Below are 22,390 nucleotides of genomic sequence, written 5' to 3' on the forward strand. Positions count from 1 at the left end.
CACTCATTAAAGCTGGTCTTGTAGTTGAAATCACTGAGAAATCAGAGCATTTCTGTATTCACCGTCTCAGCACAGACTGAATAGAGCCATAGCATAGAATTCTTTTTCCTTTTTTTTTCTTTTAAAGCCTCACTATTAGTAAAAGAATTTAGGATAGACCAAACATTTCCTTAGGTCTTAATGCTGTTATTGAAAAGGTTCTCTGGGCAGTGAGTGTGAAAGGCATGCGCAGAAGGAAAAGGCGGGAGAGATGAGAGGGAGTTTGGATGTTGTAACAGCGTGTGTGCCATGATGAGCAGTTCTGTGATGGGACCCAGAGAACTGTCCTGAAGGAGACCATTGAGTCCTGAGTGGTGACCAGCAGTGTCAAGGGAAAGGTCCCAAGGCCATCTCGTCTGGAGCCTTTGTAGTGGTTGCCTGGGGATCTGTCAGCTCTGCTATTCACAGCACTGAGTTGGTAGGCAACTCAGCCAGCTGTGAGATGGGAGAACCATGGAAAGGTTTTGCTTTAGGAAAACATTTTCTGTCCCAACATTTGCTAGTGAGTTGAGTCTGACTTAGACTTTACACTTAACCAGCCAAGAGGCTGAGAAGTGTTTAACTCCTTGGCTTTCCTGATGCCCATTTTCCTATCCATCAGAAAGGGGGAAGCAGTCTGTGGTGCTGGGTGACTACATCAGATGAGATACTGTGTGGGGTGTTCTGTCACATAGCAAGTGTCCAGTAATTAATTTTCTTCTTGCACATCAGTTGTCCGTTTTCTAGCAGAGAGGCAAAGCCTTTGTGTCCAGTGAGTCAGAGGCAGGCTTCTCTAGACTGCTGATCCAGGAAGGGTTAGTGAAGTCCTACCTGCAGCTGTCCCCTGAGAATGTAGATGTCAAGATGATCACAGTTGATCTACTTCTAATGAATTACATAGGGCAGGATGGCATCTAAGCAATCAGAAGATACTATTTTAAATAGTAAAAAAAATTTTTTTGAGGCAGGGTTTCTCTGTTAGAACAGCTCTGGCTGTCCTGTAACTCACTCTGTAGACCAGGCTGACCTCAAACTCATAGAGATCCATCTGCCTCCGCTTCCGGAGTATTGGGATTAAAGGCATGTACTACCACCCCCTTCATAAGAAAATATTTTTAAAAATTATTCTGGACTGGGAATGTAGCTCAGTGCTAGGATGCTTGCCCAGCATGCATAGGCTCTGGATTTTATCCCTGGTCCCTGCTCTGTGCATACCCAGACACATAAACATATGGATACATATGCATATACATGCACACATACATGTAGTGAGATATCCACCCCACCCACACCTGTTGCACTGACCAAACCCATTGGGATGTGGGGACAGGTGCACATGTGACCTGTTGAGGGACTAGGTCTGGGATTCCAGACCCTAGCTCTATCTCTTACTTCCTGGTCAGGTTGCGGAGGGCTTCCTTGGAGTGGGAACCCGCCATGGTCATGTTTCTGGTGTAAATGGTTTCTCCCGAATAAACATTAATCAGCCTATATTGTGTCCTGGAATCTTATTTCCCACTCAGTACATACACATACAGACATGTATTGAAAACTTAATATCAATTCAAGTTATTTTGTTACTGACCATAACTTTTTTATTCATACCTCCAGGGAAGGAAAAACATGCAAGATGGTGCAAATGATGGTGAAATCCCCAAATTTGATGGCGCTGGGTACGATAAGGATCTGGTAGAAACCCTGGAGAGGGACATTGTATCTAGGAACCCTAGCATTCACTGGTGAGAATCTTGAATTATAGTAGAGAAGAAAACATCACAAGGGCGGTTACTGTGAATCTTTTTCCCGATCTCCTGATGATGGCTTTGTCTGTCATAACAGTTCGGTCAGACTCTAACAAAGGAAACTTTACATGTTAATCTGTGGTTGACATGCTGACAAAGTTTGCTAACTGCATAACATGTTCTAATTAATAGCCCAGTATGTTTTCACTGGTCATTTTTTTTATAGCAAGAATTAGAATACAGTCTTAACATAAGAATAACATTGTAAGTAAATGAATTTAAAGTAATTAGCTTTGACTATAAATCAGAGGTTCCCCTGAGTAAGCCAGCATGCAACTGTTCTCTCAAAGGGATGACATAGCAGATCTGGAGGAAGCTAAGAAGTTGCTCCGGGAAGCTGTTGTCCTTCCCATGTGGATGCCTGACTTTTTCAAAGGGATTAGAAGGCCATGGAAGGTGAGCGTGTCTGATAGCCTTGAAGTGGGGATGCTTGTATAGCGAAGGGCAGCACTACTGTGTGTCTGTGTGTTAACACCATCTGTAGATTGGGCAGCTCACATTCACCTCCACACCTGGGTGTGAATTTGGAGTTGAGATGTGCTGCAGCCACACAGCGAGAGAGATGGGCTTGGAGCAATGATGCTGCCATCTTCCAAGTCCTGTGATTCAGGTGCTGAGCTAGAGGCTAATTTTAAGAACTTTTTGGATGTCTCTTTCTGTAAGAAAAAGTTAAACAAATTATGAGTTTGTGTGTGTCTGTGTACAGGTGTGTGTGTGTGTGTGTATGTGAGTGTGCAGGTCCTTGCCCCACCCCCATGGCTAGAAGAGGGCATTGGTTACCCTGAAGCTGGAGATAAAGGTGGTTGTGAGATGCCTTGTGTGGGTGCTGGGAACTGAGCTCAGATCCTCTGCAGAGTACATTCTCTTTACCACTGAGCCATCTTCCCAGCCCCAAAAAGGGTTACTCTAAGAATTCCACAGAATTATAGGATTGTCTCCCCTTGGGTTCAAGAAAGCTTCTTTCAAAATGCATGAGAGGGCTCTTTGCTGCCAGGGCTTTTGTTTTCTTCTCCCCCTTTTTCCTCCTCCCTTCCTGTTTTTCTCCTTACATTTTGTTTTATCAGACAGTCTCTCTCCTCTGGAGTCCAAGCTAGCTTCCAACTCTCAACACTATGCATACTGTCCACATGCAGGGATTATGGGCGTGAGTAACCATACCTGTTCAGCCTGTCTTTTATGAGCTTATTTCTGGCCATTTGTGACCCAAAACACCTGGACAAATCACTTTAATAATTTTCTTGCTGCTCTTCCTAAATGCACAGATCTCACAGCGACAACAGAGTTTATGTTTTAATGGGGAGCCTCATAAACACCAGCATTACTAGTTGATGATAGTTTATGAAAAACATTTAAATCTAGTATGTTGCCTAATCTGTGGATTTTCAGGGAGTACTGATGGTTGGACCTCCAGGGACTGGGAAGACCATGCTAGCTAAAGCGGTTGCCACTGAATGTGGGACAACATTTTTCAATGTCTCCTCTTCTACATTGACATCTAAGTACAGAGGCGAATCTGAGAAGCTGGTCCGTCTGTTATTTGAAATGGTAAGTGTGCTGTGTTTGGATTTCCAAGTGCTGTTTGTCTGTCTGGGCCTGTGATTCCTCAAGGTGTACAGACCTTGAGATCTTCTGAAAGAACAGTCTGGGTGTATCCAACTAGCTGTGAATACATTAGTGGCAGTGGATTTTGTGGGATACTTGGTGTGTCTTCAACATATCTTTCTCTATGAGATGAAAATAGGCCCTTTGGCCTGTTGTCCAATGAGATTGATTGGCATTTTGGATGTCTAGTACACTGATGGGACAGAAGACTTTTAAAAGCCAGCCAGAGATGGATCTGCCATTAGACATTGATTTATTGGTTTAAAGTTACTTCCAATAAGACCCCCCCCCCCCATGGAGGGAGACAGGTGGATCTCTTGAGTTAGAGGCCAATCTGGTCTACATACTCAGTTCCAGGCCAGTCAGGGCTACATAGTGAGATCTGTCTCAAAATAATAATAAATAATAAACAAAAAGTATGTATCTTTTACCCAGCATCACCAATTACATAAGTTTTATTTTTGGATTGCTTTTTCCTGACGTGATTGTCAGTGACAAGATAGTGGTACCACTTTAATAGAAAAAAATTGTAGCTTTCATTTGCCAATATTTTAGAATGAAAAAGTTACTTAAAAAATAGGGTGCTTTATGACATCATTGAATGACTCCTAAATGTTTTCACTAAGGCTAGGTTCTATGCCCCCACCACGATCTTCATTGATGAGATAGATTCTATCTGCAGTCGAAGAGGAACGTCTGACGAGCATGAAGCGAGCCGCAGAGTCAAATCTGAGCTCCTGGTCCAGATGGACGGTAACTGACATTTAAAGGCTGTCCCCACGGTCACTCCCTTTCAGCTATGTCTGTACTCATGATTTGTAAGTTCTGGATGATTTGTAAGGTCAGGAGGCAGCTGTGACTTCTCTTAAGTCACTTGCTCATCACCTACTTGTTCATGCATGAAGTACTCATTGAACACTCACAGTGAACCACACATCAGTCCAATTACAGGTTATGGAGCAAAGGACTACTCTGGCCACCAAGGAGTTTGCTGGTGGAGCCAAGGCCCTAAAGCTGTGACTGGGAGTCCTTGGGACTTCAGACCACCGCAGGGCTCTACAAGGGCTACGCAGTGTCAATACTAACATGAAGGCACACTTACTGGTTTTGCTTTAAATCTCTCACAAGTGTGTAGTAGAGGGTCCTTGGGTCCACAAAACCTGGGAGAGTCCCAAATGATGTTGAGCAGAAGCAGATGGGAGAATGCTGCTATTAATTACTCAGATATTGTACCATTTTAAAAGTCTTCTAAGCTAGGTGATAGTTGGTGGCCCATGTCTTTAATCCCAGCACTCAGGAGTCAGAGGCAGGCAGATCTCTGAGTTTGAGGCCAGCTTGGTCTACTGAGTGAGTTCCAGGACAGCCAGGGCTACACAGGGAAACTCTGTCTTGAAAAACAAAACAAAACAAAACAAAACAAAAAGTCTTCTAAGACTTGGGAGGTTTGAAAACTATGCTTGTTTTTCATAAAGTATATTATTTATCTTAATTTGATGAGTAATGAAGTCTTATTTTTACAATAAAACAATACTTTGAACATTCTATCTATCTATCTACTTGTCTACTTATGGTACTGGGGCTAGAACTTGCAGCCTTGTGTCTGAAAGGGGAACACCACTGAACCAACAGCCCAGCCTTTCTGTGTTTTGGTTTCTAATGAAAATACTGATAGACATATCGCACACAGTGATAGCTCTTAAGAGTTCCAGGGGTTTTTAAGAATATCGAAGGTCTTGAGACCAAAACCTTTGAGACAATCGGCTACATCAGAGGCTGACAGCTTACCAGAAGTTGAATACTGGTCCCTCTGCAGCAGAAAGAAACTCTGGGTATAGGGGTGACAGTGGTCAGTGTGGGAGGTGCAGCATGAAGGCAGAGGGGCTTTGATGCATGGCTAGAATTGTCCAGACAAAGAGGGAAAGGGCTTGAGGAGCCATGAGGAAGAGGGAGGGGCTCAGCACCTCTTTAGACACAGCTCAGTCTGGTAGTTGTGTGATAGCAGGCAGTTTAAGCAACCCACAGGAAAAGACAGAAATGTGTCTAAAATATCCAGCAAATGCTGTTTCTTATTATCCACCAGCTGTGGACACAGTGACTTAGTTACTGTTCTATTGCTGCAAAGAGACATCACGGCCAAGGTAACTTACAGAAGAAAACATTTGGCTTGGGGCTCACTTACAGTTTCAGAGGGGTAGTCATTATCATCATGGTGGGGAAGATGGCAAGAATCGTGCTGGAGAAACAGCTTGAGAGCTCACATCTGATTTGGAAGTTATAGGCACAGAGACAAAGAGAGAAAGAGACAGAGAGAGAGAGAGAGAGAGAGAAAGAGAGAGAGAGAGAGAGGGGCAGGCTGAGACTGACTGGGGTGGGCTTTTGAAACCTTAAAGCCCACCCCTAGTGACACACCTTCTCTAGCAAGGCCACACCTCCTAATCCTTCCCCAAAAGTTCCACTAACTAGGAACCACACATTCAAACATAGCAACTCATGGGGGCCATTTTTATTCAAAACACTCCACTTAGGATGGGTACTTCACATCACATGGTTCCCAATGCCAGGCACTGAGAGACCAACAAAGGCACTGTGTGCTAGGAGACCTGTCCCTCAGTGAGTGTACCATTTCAACTCTTGCTTATGTATGAACAGAAGGACTGTGTCTTACTTGGGAGGAAAGCATAGTAGAAAACATTAGGTGTTGAAAATTGGGGCCAGGGCATCACTGAATGCATATCCAGCCAGCAGGATTTCATTGGACAGTATCAGGGCTGCTTGCTAGCTGGAGAGATTTATTCCTCATGAGAAAGATTTTAAAAGGCATTTAGTAATGACTTGTTTATTATGTGTGCTGAACTGGGTTGCTCAAAATACACTACTTTGATAAACAGTCACATTTGTGAGCGTATGTATGAATAATATTTCATTGTGTATTGCCCAGAGCCAACTGTGTACTCTCAAAGATTTTGTTGTTGTTGTTGCTATTGTTTTGTTTTAGAGATAGGTTCTCTTTATTTTATAGATCTTGCTGTTCTTGAACTCTCTACATAGATCAGGCTGGCCTTGAACTCACAGAGATTCCCGTGCCTCTGCCTCCCAAGTGCTGGGATTAAAAGTGTGCACTGCCATGCTGGGATAGTTTTTGAGCCTTTGAATTTAATTGTGAAGAAGCAGACAATGCACACAGATCCTTGGTTGTTCTGATCATAAAACACTATGTACTGTATCAGCTGTTCTCCTTGAGAAAGCCAACTAACTTAAACCCAAAACTAAGGGGGAAAAAAGAGGCAATTTATAGTGAAAACATTAAAGAACTAAGTGGACCCTAGTCTCAATTTTCAGAAGCAATATGCACTATTTTCTTACATACAGGTCAGAAGAGCCCTGCCCTAGGTTATCAAATTCTTTAGCTCCTTTATTTTGTTCTGTGTTGATGTCTGGGTTTGCCACTCCATCAAGGTCACAGACGTGGTGAAGTTGCTAGATGTGGTGAAGTTGCTTCACTGAGGTTCACCAAAAGCTGTGGCTTACACTTGGAAAGGCTGGCTGAGGGAAAGGACTTAAGTGGCAGTCACAAAACTCTGACAGCCTGTTTCCTGCTCCCTTGTGTCCAGGAGTCGGAGGAGCCTTAGAAAATGATGATCCATCCAAGATGGTGATGGTTCTGGCTGCCACTAACTTCCCGTGGGACATTGATGAAGCTTTGAGAAGGAGACTAGAAAAAAGGATCTACATTCCTCTTCCGACAGGTATGATGCTTCCTTTTACTGGATCTGGAACTTTCTGTCATTTCCTGTTAACCCTTTTCTGTTTATTTAAATCTGTCTCACTGTCACTTTGTTTGTTTTTTGAAAACGCCAATGTTTGTTTGCTTGTTTGTTTGTTTATTTATTTTTATATATCACTGTCACTTTGTTTGAAGAGTTCTGTGGCATTAGGAGGCCAGTCGAGTGACAGAAACAGCCATTCTGAAGTCCTTTCCATTTAAGAGAAACCCTTAGCCTCACAGCAGTATTTGTGCTGATAAGCTTGGTAGCGCTCTGTTTCTTACTTCTAAAATTGGATTCCATTAACCCTAATTTGTCTTGGGGCCTTTCAAATGTGGTTTTCTCTTGAATGTTGAAGTTTTCTTAAGCTATTTTTATTTTTTTCTTTGAGATAAATATATGTGTAGTTGAGTGGTGTATATCTCAAGCATATTATGATTGGTTCTCTGAAGTGTGTCATCATGTTGAATCAATGTAGTATCCTAGAAAGGATGTGTGCCCCAGTAGTTCATCTAAATCTCTATTGCATAAGCGATTCCCCTGGTCCTTCTCCATCACCACAGACCAGTTTTCTTTCTTGTTAAGCTTTGTGTAAAGAGTATGGTGACAGCATAAGTCAGTGTCTGGTGACTCTTGTTCTGCAGAATATCTTTGAGATTTGCATATGTGATTGTGCCTATCAGTAGTTTCTTCTCCGTGTGACTATGCTACTATGTGTTGAGTCTCCTCTGATGGGCACAGGAGTTGCTTCTAGTTTTGGGCTATTATGAGTAGAGCTTTAAACTTTATGTATATTTTTGTGGATGGCTGTTTTTAGGTCTTTGGGTAGTATGAATAGGCTATGTTAGCCATTCATAGGGAGGTATATGATTAACTTTATAAGACTGATGTTCTGCCCACTTCTAACAAAGCACCTGTACTTAACATTTTAAGAAATACCAAAACTGTCTTTCTGAAAGGTTGTATATGTTGTATTGTCACTGTCACCACCAGTAAATGGGAGGGGCAGTGCTTCAGCCTTCCCTATAGCTGCTGCTGCCTGTGTTTCCATTTTATTTGCTCTGGTTGGTATGAAATGGCATCTCATTGTAGTTAATCTGTGTTTCTCTGATAACTTGTATCTTGACCACCTTTTCATGAAGTTATGTAATGTGTTCCCCATTTTATAATATTTAATGTTTTATTAATGCATTATATAAATTCTCTGTACTTACGTTTTCATTTTTTTCCTTCCAGTTTGTGTTTAGTTTTCAATTTTCTTAATGATATTTCTTAAAACCCAGAGTATTTTACTTTGTGAATAACTTTTTTCAAGGTTTTTTGTTTTGTTTTGTTTTTTATTAATAGGGCTTCCTATATCTTAGAAAATATCTGCTTACCCTGAGGCTGTAAAGCTTTCTTCTGTTTACTTTTAGAAACTAGATTTAGGTCTGTGATTCTCCTTGAATTAATTGTGTACATGGTAGTGGGGTGCTTTTATTTTTTCCATGAGTATATTTGGTTCTAGTACCATTTGCTGAAAGGAATTTTCTCAATTCAACAAAAAATTTAAAAACTGGCATCTTGCAGAGTATATTCCTGATAGTAATGGGATTGAATTAGGAATCAACAATAAGGTATTTAGACTATCCCCAATATTTTACTACTAAGCAAGTTAGCTCTGAATAACAGAAGAGCCAAAGAGAACATTGGAAAAGTTGAAAATATTATCTTGGTAGAAAAAATATTGTGATATGAAGCCTATATAGTATTTTAAAGTCTGTAAATGTGTACATTGAAAAAGGCTTGAGTAGATACTATTTTAGCCTTTGAAATAGAAATTAGTTTCAATATGTAGGGAAATAAATTAGGAAAATGTAAGTGAGATATGAAATAGAATACTAACAAGGCAAGCATTTATTTTTTATATTAATGTTGACAAGTCTCTGGAAGAATAATGAAGAACAACAGAGATAAGTTGTCAGTGTTAGGAATGAAGGAGTCACCACAACAGCTCTTACAGACAGAAGGAAAATGAGGCAACTATGTGAATGCAGAGTCTCCCTACAGGTTCTTCGTTGCAGACCTCTGGATCAGTGTAGCCACGGGAGTCAGTGTGGGTGGAACAGTCAGCTGTTCACATTCGCACCTAAAAAAAGAAGAAAGGCCTGGACTCAATCCTCTGTTTCTACTTTCAGAAAAAGAGAAAGTTAGACTCAGAGTAAACTCTCCCTGCACAGTCTGGTGAGCTGGAAATCGGTGGCCCTGGGCAGTTTTCCTGAATGCTGGAATGTTAGACATAGATGCATGCTCCACTTTTCTTTCCTCCCAGGGGAAACGCCTGGACACTTTCTCCAGCCCTGTGGAGCTGTGCAAGCTTTGATTCAAGGTGCCATAGGTTCTGGGGCTGCAGCAGCTGCTGAGTTCTGTTCCTGGCATCTCTCAGGCCAGGGGGTGCCGATTCTGCTTCCAATGTGCTTGGAGCCCAAGCCAGCAGAGTCAATCAAGCCCGTGGGCTGTGCTATGGAAGCTGGGATGTGGGGCACGTCTCCCTCTTCTCATTCCCTCCCAAGGGGAAGCTACGAGTTGGTCTTTTCCTCCTTGTTAGCTTGGGAAGAACTGACTGCAGGGCCAGGTGGCTGTTCTCATCCGTTTCAATGGAGTTCACACTGTGAACATACCTGGTTCTGTGACTTGCCGGCTGGTTCTGAGCCATGGTGAGGTTAAGACATCATCTCCCCCGATCAGGAGGAACAGCATCTGGGGCCGCCACTCTGAGCCTGTTCGTAGGCGATGCCAGTTGTCATTCATGTCATTGTCCCCTTGTATGTTGAGGGGTATCTTTCCCTCCCTGGTTAATTCTTTGTTTTTAAAATCAGTTTTACTGAGGAATAACTTAGACACAATAAACTTTATCCATGTAAGATTCTGAGCTATGGCAGCTGTGAACTACCATGAGACAACACACGGAAAAGCAAGTCCGCCCTTTCCCCCTGAAGAGGCTTCTTCTTCCCACCTGAGCTTACTGGTCATTTTGTTTGTTTGTTTGTTTGTTTGTTTGTTTGTCTGTCTGTTTGTGTGAACATGTCACAGACTGTTTCTCCATCCCTCATTGGTTGACATTAGACTCTTCTTAGTTTAAGGCCATTATGAATGAGGCTGCTATGAGCATTGATGGTTGTTTGCTTGTATGGCTCTAGTTTCCCCTGCATCAATGCTGAGAAGTGACATTGGTGACACATGTTTGGCTATAGCAACAGGGTGGTCACTGACTTGCTTGTTGTTTTTAAGATGGTGCAATTTTTATTTTAGTAGTTGGCTGTAATGTGGGGTTCCCTTTTTTTTTTTTTACTCTGCATGTGTGTTGGACATCGTAGTCCCACTGCAACCATCACTGGGGTGCTATTCATTTCTTCTAACCTTTTTCCTGATAGGCTCCATCTACCTTTATTTACCAAGCATTTCCTCTGCTGTCTCTTTTCCTCTGAATTTTCATCTTAGGTTTGTTTTGCAAATATTTCATTTCCAGCTTTTAAATAATTTCTGTTATTTTGCTGGGATTCTTCATTGTCTCATTCACTTTTGTCTCTCCTTCCCTTTAAAATTCTCAGAGTCTTCCCTACTTTGGTTGGGTGGTCTGTGTCTAGGAACAGTGTGTGGCAGAAGTGATGCTAAGGTCTAAACCTAGGTCAGAAAAAGGATGGTTTCTGCCTGATTTCCTCCCTTGAGAGCCAACAGCCATGACATGAGTTGCTCAGGTAGCCATGGGGGAAGAAGCCCACCTGGGAACTGAAGACTTCTAACAGCCACTATCCTCCCAGCCATGGGGATGAGTTGCTTCTAGATTGACTGGTCTAGGTCTGTAGTATAATCTCATGAGATACCTTCTGTCCTAGTTAGCTTTAACTGTCAACTTGACATAGCCTAGAGTCATCTGAGAAGGGAGTCTTATGGGTTCTGCACATCAGATTGGCCAGTGAACATGTCCATGGGGAATTGTCTTCATTATTAGTTGATGTGTGTGGCACACACAGTCTACTGTGGGTCGCCGCATCCTTATGCAGTTGGACCTGGACCATATAAGACAGCTAGCTAAGCTGTGAGCCAGCAAGAACGTCCCTCTACGCTTCTGCTGTACTTCCTTGGCTGTGAGTTCACTGGTTGGATATAATACTGTGTGGAGTAATGAGCAGTTCTGCCTTCAGGTTCCTGCTTGAGTTCTTGCTCTGACTTCCCTCAGTGATGAACTGTGTCCTGGAAGTGTGAGCCACATAAACCTGTTCTTCTGATAAGTCATTTTTGGTTGGAATATTTTATCACAGCAACAGAAAGAAACTAGGGCATCCTCTGTTAGAGTTGTACAAAAAAAAAAACCCAAACCCAAAACAAAACAAAAAAACCCTATGGAGTATATCTCTCTGCCAGTGTGCTGGTACATGGAGGGAGAGAGTAGACGAGAGGAAGAGAAAGAGGTAGTGATGGATGGAATAATGTCAGGGTGTGGCTCATGTAATCACAAGCCTGGCAGTCCACAGTGTGCAGGATGAGCTGCCATGATAGAAACCCAGGAAGAACTGATGTCACAGGCAGTTAAGCCAGAAAGCTTCTGGCCTCCCGGTTCCTTTCCTGGAAGAGGCCAATGTTTTAAGCTATGTAGACCTTTAAATGATCAGGTGAGGCCCCGCCACATTGTGGGCAGATGGTCTGCTGTTTTCAAAGTCTACCAATTTAAATACTGAGCTCCAGAATGAATAAGATTTGGGCACTGTGTCCCAGCCAAGTTGAACAAATAAATTAGCCAGCTCAGACCCCCAGCCAGAAGTTTCTAGAAAATCTGCTTCCAGATTCAGATTCACAGAAACTGTGGGACTAAAACATTATTTTACACCTCTGAACTTTAATTTATTGTTTCCTCAGAAATAGATTGCCACTTCTCACTTTATGTTAGCCCATTGTAACTTCTAGACCACCTGTTTCTATTGTCAGTTTTTCAGTTTTCTTGCTTTATTTGCTTTTTCTGTGTGCTAATATGCCCAGTGATTTATATCATATGCTCTATATTGTAGAGAGTCTGAGTATTGTAGAGAGTATTGCCTTCTTATAAATGATGTTCCTGCGGCACACAGAGGCAAAACTCAGGGAAAAAAAACAAAAAACAAAAAACAAAAAACAAACAAACAAAAAAAAACCCTTCAAATTCTTGTGGCTGGAAAGATGGCCAATGGTTAAAGGCACTGACTACATTTTGAGAGGACCCAGGTTTGATTCCAGCACCGACATGGTGGCTCGCAAACATTTGCAACTCGAGTCCCAGGGGATCCAATACTATGCAGGTACTGCATACACGAGGTTCACAGCCATACAGGCAGGCAAATCCCCATACATGAAAATACTTGGTCTCATGATTTTGTCGGAGTGTATAGTCGTTTACCAGAGGAGGTCTGGTGTGGTATCAGCTATTTCTCTGTGGCTAGAAAGGGAAACCTTGCCTATCAATTTTTAAAACTTTTATAACACATTTCTTGGTCATTCTTGTGACTTGGCCTCAAGGCTATATGACATAATTAATTGGTAGAATTTTATCTCGCAGGCCCCGCTTCATGTCACCTTTTCTGGCTGTCACTGTCCATTCTGCCACTTTTGATAACCGAGACTTAAAAACATTTCTTTTCTGTACAGTGGTGCTTAATCGCTGGTTGAGCTCTGGAATGGCCTTACCTACAGCAGTAGCTGAAGTGACTTCACCTAGAGGCTTGGTCTTTGTGCACTGTCACGTGTCACAGCTCTGCACTGGTGACTTGAACACATTTGTCCCAAAGGCCTCCAGGCTCGTTTTCATCTCCAGAACACTATGCCTGGAGATGAAGATCCCCAAGTTGTGTCCTCTCTTTTATTTTATTTTTTTCTGGAAAACTTCAAAAACTGCATGCCTATTATCTTCCCACCTTAACTACTGTTGCTGTCTTATCTCCTCTGCTGTGTATCTGCGTGAACCACAACTCAAGGCAGACTCGTTTATTAGCATTCTCAGTTTATTCAAGAATTGGCAGGTCAAATACTCTTGTCACTACTTCTAGGAAAGAAACAGGACATCCTCAGAACTCAGCAGCTCCACAGTGTCCCTGCTAGCACAATCCCTTCCTGACCCACTGCTAACCACTGTTGTTCCTTTTATAGAAGTGATTTATTGTTTTTCCTTGTATTTTTGTCACTTAATGTATTTCCAAACAGCTTTATTTCTTTTGCAATTTTACATAAATCCAGTCACAGAACAGTGTTTATTTGTCTTGCTGCCTTTGCTCAGTGTGTTTTAGAGACTCCATGTTACCACACACAGATGTAGTTCCTTCCTGGTGCCATGTGGTTGGTGTTCTACTGTGTTCATATTTTTAGGGGTGCTGATGCAAACACCAAAGCCTAGCTGCATTTAAGAACAGAAATCCATTTGCTCATTGCTGTGTAAGTCACAAAGTCCAAGCTGAAAGTGTAATGGAATCCAGGTGTATTACATGTGGAGATCTCCCAGACGTGAGTGCTGGGATACAGAAAAGTTTTACTAGCCATTGAAGAATGGAGAAGAGAAATCTTTGCATGCAGCCAGCTTCTCCACCACAGGGAGATGGTTCTAGATGCAAGGAAGGAGTGATGAAGGATCGAGGACCTTCTGTTCCTTCTGGGCACAGGCAGAAGTCCTCCTGGAGCACAGGTGCCACCTTTCCCTCGTTCCTGTGATGGGCAGTGTGGCTGCCCCTTGAAGGGGATGAGAGACTAGGCACATATCCATCAGATTAACCCTGAGTTATAGTTCTGGACAAAATCTTTTTCTAAGAATCAACCTGTCCATGTATAGGGCGAGTGGAATCTGCCCAGAAGATAAGACAGCCAGGAGGACAGATAGGATGAAGGCAAAGATGTCAGACTTTCTCATCCTATGTTGGTCACAGGGCATCTGCAGACCCAGGGGAAGACTGTCAAGTCTCAGGGAGGAGCTTCAGCCACTGTCACCAGCCTCATAGTGGTACGGCTGCTCCCAGCAAGGCTGCTGGGAATGTCATGACTGGTGTAGACCCAGCTATGTTTCCCCCAGAGTTAATTCTGTTCAGTCACCCGAGCAAGTGAGGAGACAGGGCTTTGATCCTTAGAATCTTTCACTCTGAGACCCCTCTCTTTGCCTGCTAGATGCCATCTTACTCTGGTGTCAACGCATGGCCTTCCTCCTGAATATGTCTGTGTCCTAATCTTTTAATAAGAACATCGGTTATATTGGGTTAAGACAGACTCATGTGACCGCATTGTATCTTTTAAAAAGCCTCTGTTACCAAGTGCAGTCACATTCCAAAGGACTTGGAGTTAGGACTTCAGCATAAGAATGTTTGGGGACATGGTTCTTGTGATAATAGGAGCCCCTAGTTCAAGTGTTATCTGCAGAGTTAGCTAGCTTTTCCTTCATTCTGTTGTGTGTGGTGTATATGTGCATGTGCCACATGCATGCGGACATATGTGTGAGTGCTGTGTATGGGCCTCTGGAGGTCAGAGATCAGTGTTGGGTGTTCTTCTCTGTCACTCCTCTTTAGTTTTTGAGACAGGGTCTCTCACAACCTGGAGTTCATTGACTGAGTAGACTGGCTGACCAATGAGCCTTCAGCATCCCCAGTTCTGCCTCCTTCCTTCAGCATCTCTGGTTCTACTCCCCAGCACAGAGATCACAGGCTCATGCAGCCAAGCCCAGATTTTGATGTGTGTGCCAGGGATCCAAACTCAAGTCCTGATGATTTCATGGCAAGCAGTTTACTTGCTGAGCCATCCCTCCAGCCCCAGTACTCCTCTTTAAATGTGTATCTTGAGAATTCTCCCTAAGATCATTAACTGTTTTCCTAGTCATTTTCTAAAGTACATGTAATTTTACATTTATTTTACTTGTGATATATATTGACACTGATTTTTTTGTATAGAATAAGGGAAAACTGGATCTCATTTTCCTTGAGGATAGGTTTATATTTCCTCATTATCTGAACCACCTTTTATAACCTGGAGTCCACTGACATGTTTGTATCCACAGTGTCCCACTGGCAACTTCCAGTTGCTTTGCAGGCCATATTGTAAATTGTTAGCAGCCATTTCTTCCCACCTTACTGTTCTTCTAGAACATCTCGGTTGTTCTTGGTTTTTTTCCATATGCATGCACATTGTAGACTCTGCCATCAGGTTCTATAAACAGACCTCTTCAGACAGTCTTGCTTGAAGTGCTTTGGTGTTATGAATTGGGGGAAGAACTGTGCCATGAAGGCTAAAACTAATAGAAACAAACTTGTAGGGTCTGACTCTTTAATGGGAGATAATAATGAAAACAATGTGATTGCAGGATGTGATGGATTAGAAGCCAAGAGGCGCGAGCTAACTGGGACATTGCCTTTTAAATTGTGTTTCAGGTGCTACTTAGGCACCACTATTGTATTTCCTAATAATAGTGAAAAATATGACTATGTCTTTGTTCTCAGGAGATGCATGCTCATGGCCATGTGGGTGTAATGTTACCTGCAGCCAGCTCTGAATTCTCAAGTGTGTGTGGAGAGGGGAAGTAGGGAGCTAGAGTGATACTATTAATAACCAGTGAATTGAGGAGAAGTAAAGGATTTTTTCATGTATATTTAAATTTTTTCAAAATAACAGTTGAGGAAAATTAAATTTATTTTGTATAGCCAGGTGTTGGTGGTGCATACCTTTAATCCCAGCACTCGGGAGGCAGAAGCAGATGGATCTCTATGAGTTCGAGTCTAGCCTGGTCTACAGAGCAAGTTCCAGGACAGGCTCCAAAGCAATATAGAGAAACCCTGCCCCCCCCTCAAAAAAAAAAAAAAACCAAATAGAGAGCAAGGAAAACCTGTTATGGTCTGTCATAGAGTCTTGTTTGGGCAGGTCACAGACTGCAATGGTGAAATTCAAGTTGCTCAGTAGAGAGCCCTGTCTGCACCAGCATTGGGAGGAAGCTGTGCTGGCAGCAAGCAGCTCCAGACTAAGAAATCACTACTGAGCCGTTTGTGCTCAATGCTAAGTCTTAGGAGCTTTTCTGAACCACTGGCGAGAATTCTATAAATCTGTCATCCTAACATGTGAGCGGAGTTACAGGAGATATACTCCATTCAGTCTCATTTGATAGAGTAGGCCAACTTCAATTTTAAAATGAATTTCATGTGTATAGGTATTTTGCCAGCGTATATTACGCCACATGCATGCAGTGCTTATGGAGGCCAGGATATAGTGTCAGATCTCCTAGAAGTGGAGTTACAGATGGTATGTGCCCCATGTGGGTGCTAGGAACTGAACCCAGGTCTTCTGCAAGAGCAGCCAATGCTCTTGACTGCTGAGCTGTCCCTCCAGTGCCCCCCCCCCCAGTGTTTTTACTTAGAAGCATTCTGGCATTGAATACAGTGTCTATCATGTCTTCTGTTCTCATAGCAGGCCTGTGTCTGCAAGAATGGGATCACTTCTGTTTCAGTGACCACGTATAGAAAGTAGGATTCCTCTGCATTGGGTGGCAAGTCAGAAGTGCTAGGGCACTTGCCATCTTTCACCCTTCTTTGAATTGCCCTCTGTGCCTGGATTTTAGATGGGATTCCTCAGCAAAATGGTCTGTAGTTTTAACAAGACATTTTGTCTTCTCGTAGCAAAAGGAAGAGCTGAGCTTCTGAAGATCAGCCTTCGGGAGGTGGAGCTGGACCCCGACATCCGCCTGGAGGATATCGCCGACAAGATTGAGGGCTATTCGGGCGCTGACATAACTAATGTCTGCAGGTGTGTCTTTGTGACCTGTGACCCAGACATGAGTTTTAGTTTTGTAGGGCAACTAGCCTTAAGAAATAGCCCCAAACCCAAAGGCGACAACCCATTTCCTTGAAATATTTTTCTACTGCTGCACTTGTTTCTTCTTTTCAACTAGCTTTACTTTCCTTTAAAAAATTACTTATTTTGTGAGGCTATAATATAATTACATCATTCTTCTATATCTTTTCTTTCACCAATGACTACCTAAATGTGAACTGTACAACAGTAGACATGCTTACCTGGAGACAGCCAAGCTCAGGAGGCCTCAGCCCTAGATAAGGAGCCCAGGCAACTAAAGAATACTAAGAGCAGGAGAAATAGTCTTCCCCAGAGAGGAGCACACCAATTAGTGACCCATGCCAAATGGGCAACCCTGGAAACATACACACGTAATATTATAAGGAAGTATTTCCCTGTACACACACCGTCATTGGTTGTTAGACAAACAAGTACATAGTGTGATCAGTTTTGCTTTCTTTTACTCTTGATACCAGGTCTCTATTGCCCAGACAGTAAATTCATAGTCCTCCTGCCTCCGTCTTAGGAGTGCTAGGATTACAGACTCTTAGTGTTTTGGGCTTCTTTTCTTATGGTTCCGGGCAGCAAAGACTGGTAGGCAAGTGCTCTACCAGTGAGCTCTATCCCCATTAGAGTTTGGATTCTTCCAGGAATGCTGTGTCTTATTTGGCAACAATAGCTGAGCAGCCGCTGATTGATTAACTTTAGGCTGGAGCCCAGCTATATGGATGGAAGCAAATGTAGACCACATGTGGGTGAATGAAGTTGATCAGTTTTGTCGGTGGAAGAAACACACATGTTCTTTTCTTTCCCTTTCACTGTAGGAACTTCATAACTTTTAGGCATGTCACCCGATAAAGAGGATTTTTAGTTCTTATATGGAGAAGTCTGCACAGTTGGTCCCAGCAGCTTTCTCTGAAAGCTTTGGCATCTGTTTTTCTCATGTTTTCTGCTAGTGTTTTCTAGGTGTGTCTGAGTCTAAAGGCCTAATGCCCAATACAGTTTTCACGTTCTCTAGTAAAACACTGGCAAACATGAAGGTGTGGCTGGCTTGTCCTTCCAAGTAGGTCTTGATGAGAACTTAGCAATTTCTTCTAAGCCTTTGTATTTATTTATAGTTGGGCAAATGGGACTGAATGAGGTCAGGGGAAGCCTGAGTTTACACTGTTGGCTTCCCACAGACATCCCATGTAGGGAAATTTCTCCAGTATATGGATAGGCTCATGTTCCTGCCTTTTACTCCTGCTGCTTGGGCTGTGGACTGACTAATACATGGCTTGAATTATTTTAACATTAGCCATGTTCTCATTCAAAATATGCAGTTCTGTATTCCAAAATTTGACTTTCTCTTTCTAAACTTCCTGCTGTTTTTGAGGCACTGAGAAGAAAAAGCCGAGTGCTAGCTGAGTTTGCTCCAGGCTTCTGTGATAAACGATACTGCTCCAGTCTACTTCTTCCTCTGTGTGTGTGTGTGTGTGTGTGTGTGTGCGCGCGCGTGCGCATATGTGTCCAGATACCTGTGCACCTGTGTGTACATGCACCTGGAGATCAGAGATCAGTCTTGGGTATTGTTTCTCAGGTGCTGCCACCTGGTTTTCTTTGTATGGTATATATGGGTGCCTGCCTGCCTGCCTCCCTCCCTCCTTTCCTCCCTCCCTTCCTTCCTTTTTTTCTTTTTTCTTTTTAGGGTCTTACTCTCTAGTTTCTCTAGCTGGCTATGTAAACAGGCTAGCCCCGAATTCATAAGGGTCTACCTGCATTTGCCTTCTGGTTACTGGGACTAACTGTATACATCACCATACCTGGCCTTCCCCTGGGTTTTGGAGACAGGGTCTCTCAATGGCCTGAGGCTTGCCAAGTAGGCTAGGCTGGGTAGCCAACAAGCCCTATGGATTTTTGTTTCTACCTTCCCAGCCCTAGGATTACAAGCATGTGGCAATGTACCTAGCATTTTTGGGAGTGGGTGGGAATTGAACCCCTGGTCCTTGGCTTACCTAGGCAGCACTACTCCAACCGAGCCACCTCCCCAGCTCTTGCATTGGTTTTTAACCTCTTCTGAAATGTTAGGACGGTGTGAGTTTCTGAGTGGTATCATAAGAGCTCATATAACTGGCCCTTAGGATGTTTGTCATAGCCAGAAGTACTGACAGCATATGCAGGTGTGGCACTGACTGCCCTGCCTGATTCCAGGGATGCATCTTTGATGGCAATGAGACGGCGAATCAGTGGCCTGAGCCCAGAAGAGATCAGGGCCCTGTCCAAGGAGGAGCTTCAGATGCCTGTCACCAGAGGGGACTTTGAGCTGGCGCTGAAGAAAATTGCCAAGTCAGTCTCCGCCGCGGACTTGGAGAAGTATGAGAAGTGGATGGTTGAGTTTGGATCTGCGTGACTTCTGTCAGCTCTTTCATTTCTGATATTTTTGTCTATAAAATGTGAAGAAATTCCTTAAATTTAAAAAAAAAATCTGGAATTTTTAATCAAAGAAAATTTCATTTAAAGGCTAAAGCAAAACAAAAACATCTAGAGCAACAGACAAACTCAGCTGAGAAATGAGACATAGTCTGCTGACTTCCCCTTGACAAACCTCCTCAAGGTATATGCAAACCAGTGGGCGGGGCTATAGGGGCGGGGCTTGCTGCAGGGCCTAGCCCACAGCGCCTTGGCAGTTTCCCTGCTCTCACTTGTGTACATTGTCTGTATCCCTAGTTCCTCTGACCATAAAGGACACACAAACTCACACACAGTTTTTAGCAGCAAACCTCGGTTTCTGTCAAATTCATTGTCATTTTGAGAATGATAGTGAATTCTCAAGGAAATAATGAAATTTAAATCTGTAGAATTTAATACTGTTAGAATCCAATATGTAGTCAGAATTTTCACTCCTCTGCCAGTTCTGCCGTTAGCTGCTGGCTTATGTCCATCCAGGAGTCGTCTATGATCTGTTTTCCCCCATGTAGTCTTTTTGCTAGTGCCTCTCATGCTTCATTTGGGAAGGTGGGAGGAATCTTTGTTAGCAGCACACCTTCACCTTCCTGTTCAGAGTGCTTGCTTTTCTTTTAATATGTTCAAATCAACATACCTATTGGTTTTTTTTCTCACTTTCAGCACTACTTGCTTTTTTGTTAAATTTGACTTTAGTGTTTAAGATAAATTCTAAACAAGTTGTAAATAAGTCTAGTTTCTAGGCTAATGCAAAACATTTTTTTTTTCCTTTGAGAATTTTGCCCATATGTATGTCTGTATATCACATGCATTGTAGTTCCTGAGGAGGCCAGAAGAGGGCATTGGATCCCCTGGAATTGCAGTTACAGGCAGTTATGAGTCACTATAGGGATGCTGGGAACAGAACCCAGGTCCTCTTCAAGACCACTCAGTGCTCCTAACAGCTGAGCCATCTCCCCAGTCCCATAAATAAAATCTCTTATGGTCCTCAGACAGCTTGTTTAGCAAAACAATATCCTAACAGTGAATAACACTCATTTAAAAAGTAGAATGTTTTCCTTCCAGGAACTTGTGTATGCAATGCGATTAGAATGGAAATGCGAGTATGCTCATTAGACATGGAATGAGACAGTGGGAAGGCTCTCAGAAAGGGAGGGAGCTGGAGATCGAGTCATAAGCCCTGGGCCCTCATGTTAGTTCTCTGTATTTAATTATGCCCATCCCTTTGGATCATCAGGCAGCCCATAGTGTGTCTGTAATAATATCCTGAAGTCTTGAGTCTCAAGCCTATTTTTAAACCATATACATCTTACAGGCACTTTTAAAAGCTCTTAGTATGTTGATTAAGATATTTGACCTCTTTTCCTTAGTCAAACCTGTAAATGCATTATGTCCTTTTTAAGGACCATACATATGATTCTTTGAACTCCTGGATTCATCTGATTTCTGTAATTGACCTCTTTCTTCTGAGACACCTACTATAAAATTTCAAATCAAAAGACATTTTATTGCAATGGGACTAATTCTTGAAAAATTAGAATGAGAAACTTATGAGCAAGCTTGCATTTACTTGTTTGTTTTGAGGAAGTGGCTTACTTGGTTGCTTAAGCTGGTCTTCAGCTCTTGGGCTCAGGTGATCTCCCTGTTTCAGCTTCCCGAGTAGCTGGGACTCGAGGCCCCGCCTCCAGATCATTTATAAACATTTAAAATAACAACTAATGTGGGAGGCTAAGGCAGGAGGATTGCTAGGAAATGGGGACAACCCAAATGCCATCCAGCTGATGAATGGGTAAGGAAAATATGGCCCCAAGCGCGCGCACACACACACACACACACACACACACACACACACACACACACACACACACGTAGTCTGAAGCCAGCCTGTATAGCATAGCAAGGCCCTATCTCAAACAAATGGAAATAAATAATCCCACTAAAATTGTCTTGCAAACCATCACCATCTAATAGTATTGTACTTAAAAAACAAACAAAAATGAAAGCAAACAACTTCTCTGCAACACTGCAGGTTGGTAGACCTTTTCTGGATTTTGCATTACTTATCTTTGCATAAACCTCATATTTCTGAATTTTTCATGGAAATTCTGTACAGCAGTTGTGCATCTGCCCTGGGGTAGGTGGTATTTTGCTGCAGCCAAGTTAGGAGCTGTTCTCCCTATAGCCTCCTTTCTCATTTTTGATGTCAGTGGATGGCCAGGCTTTGCATGTCTTAAGTTCTTGGAAGGCTCTAGAAGAAGTCCCTCCAGATGTCTCCTACACACTGCCCTGGCTGCAGGATACATGTTGCCCAGCCCAGAGTGGGGATTGCTTTGTTGGCTCCTCAGTTGTAAAGCAGATGTGTTATCACAGTAGAAGTGGTTGATTCTAACTCCTCTGAAAGCAGGAACATTTGGAGCCACAGCGCAGTGACCAGTATGTGTGTAGTTGTTTCACAGGAGCTCCATAGTTAGTCCCCTCCTGGGCACACTGCACTGTTCACTGTGTGCAGGGTGGTGAATGGAGGCTGCCTGGCTTGCATAGCTGTGCCAGACAGTGAAGCTCTCACTGGACCTTCAGTAACTGTCACTCCTGGCCTCTGCTACTAAAGCATGACTTTAGCTCATGAATAGAGAGACACAGTGTTTGGGGAAGAGAATATACACAAAGGTTTCCCCTCTCCTTTTTGACATTTGACTGGTTTTAAAATGAGAAATTTTAAACAGTATAAAGCTATTGAAGATCTATTCTGATGCATCCATCTTTATTTTTCCATGCCACAGTTGCACATGTGATATGGTAAGATGTACCCATGCAATGTGTTTACTGTAAATATTTTGTTTCCATAATTCTTTCTTTTTAAAGAAAGTAAACAAAAATTGGTAAAATGTCCCAGACAAATGGCTTGGGAAGCTGCAGCCTTTTGTTGTCCAGCTTGGAAACTCA

At 42.8% G+C, this 22,390-nt stretch overlaps 1 protein-coding gene across 1 annotated transcript in view; it reads left to right on the forward strand.

The window, feature by feature from the left end:
• Nucleotides 1–19,455, forward strand: part of Katnal1 (katanin catalytic subunit A1 like 1) — a 43,506-nt gene extending 24,051 nt beyond the window's left edge. The window contains exons 4-10 of the mRNA XM_051205283.1: nt 1,630–1,757; nt 2,111–2,216; nt 3,207–3,365; nt 4,049–4,175; nt 7,034–7,168; nt 16,831–16,957; nt 19,196–19,455. Of these exons, the coding sequence (XP_051061240.1) occupies nt 1,630–1,757; nt 2,111–2,216; nt 3,207–3,365; nt 4,049–4,175; nt 7,034–7,168; nt 16,831–16,957; nt 19,196–19,394 (981 nt within the window). The 3' untranslated portion in view covers nt 19,395–19,455. The remainder of the gene's footprint in view (nt 1–1,629; nt 1,758–2,110; nt 2,217–3,206; nt 3,366–4,048; nt 4,176–7,033; nt 7,169–16,830; nt 16,958–19,195) is intronic.
• Nucleotides 19,456–22,390: the final 2,935 nt, after the last annotated feature.

The sequence above is a fragment of the Phodopus roborovskii genome, unplaced genomic scaffold, assembly GCF_943737965.1.
Source record: "Phodopus roborovskii unplaced genomic scaffold, PHOROB, whole genome shotgun sequence".
NCBI lineage: Eukaryota > Metazoa > Chordata > Mammalia > Rodentia > Cricetidae > Phodopus > Phodopus roborovskii.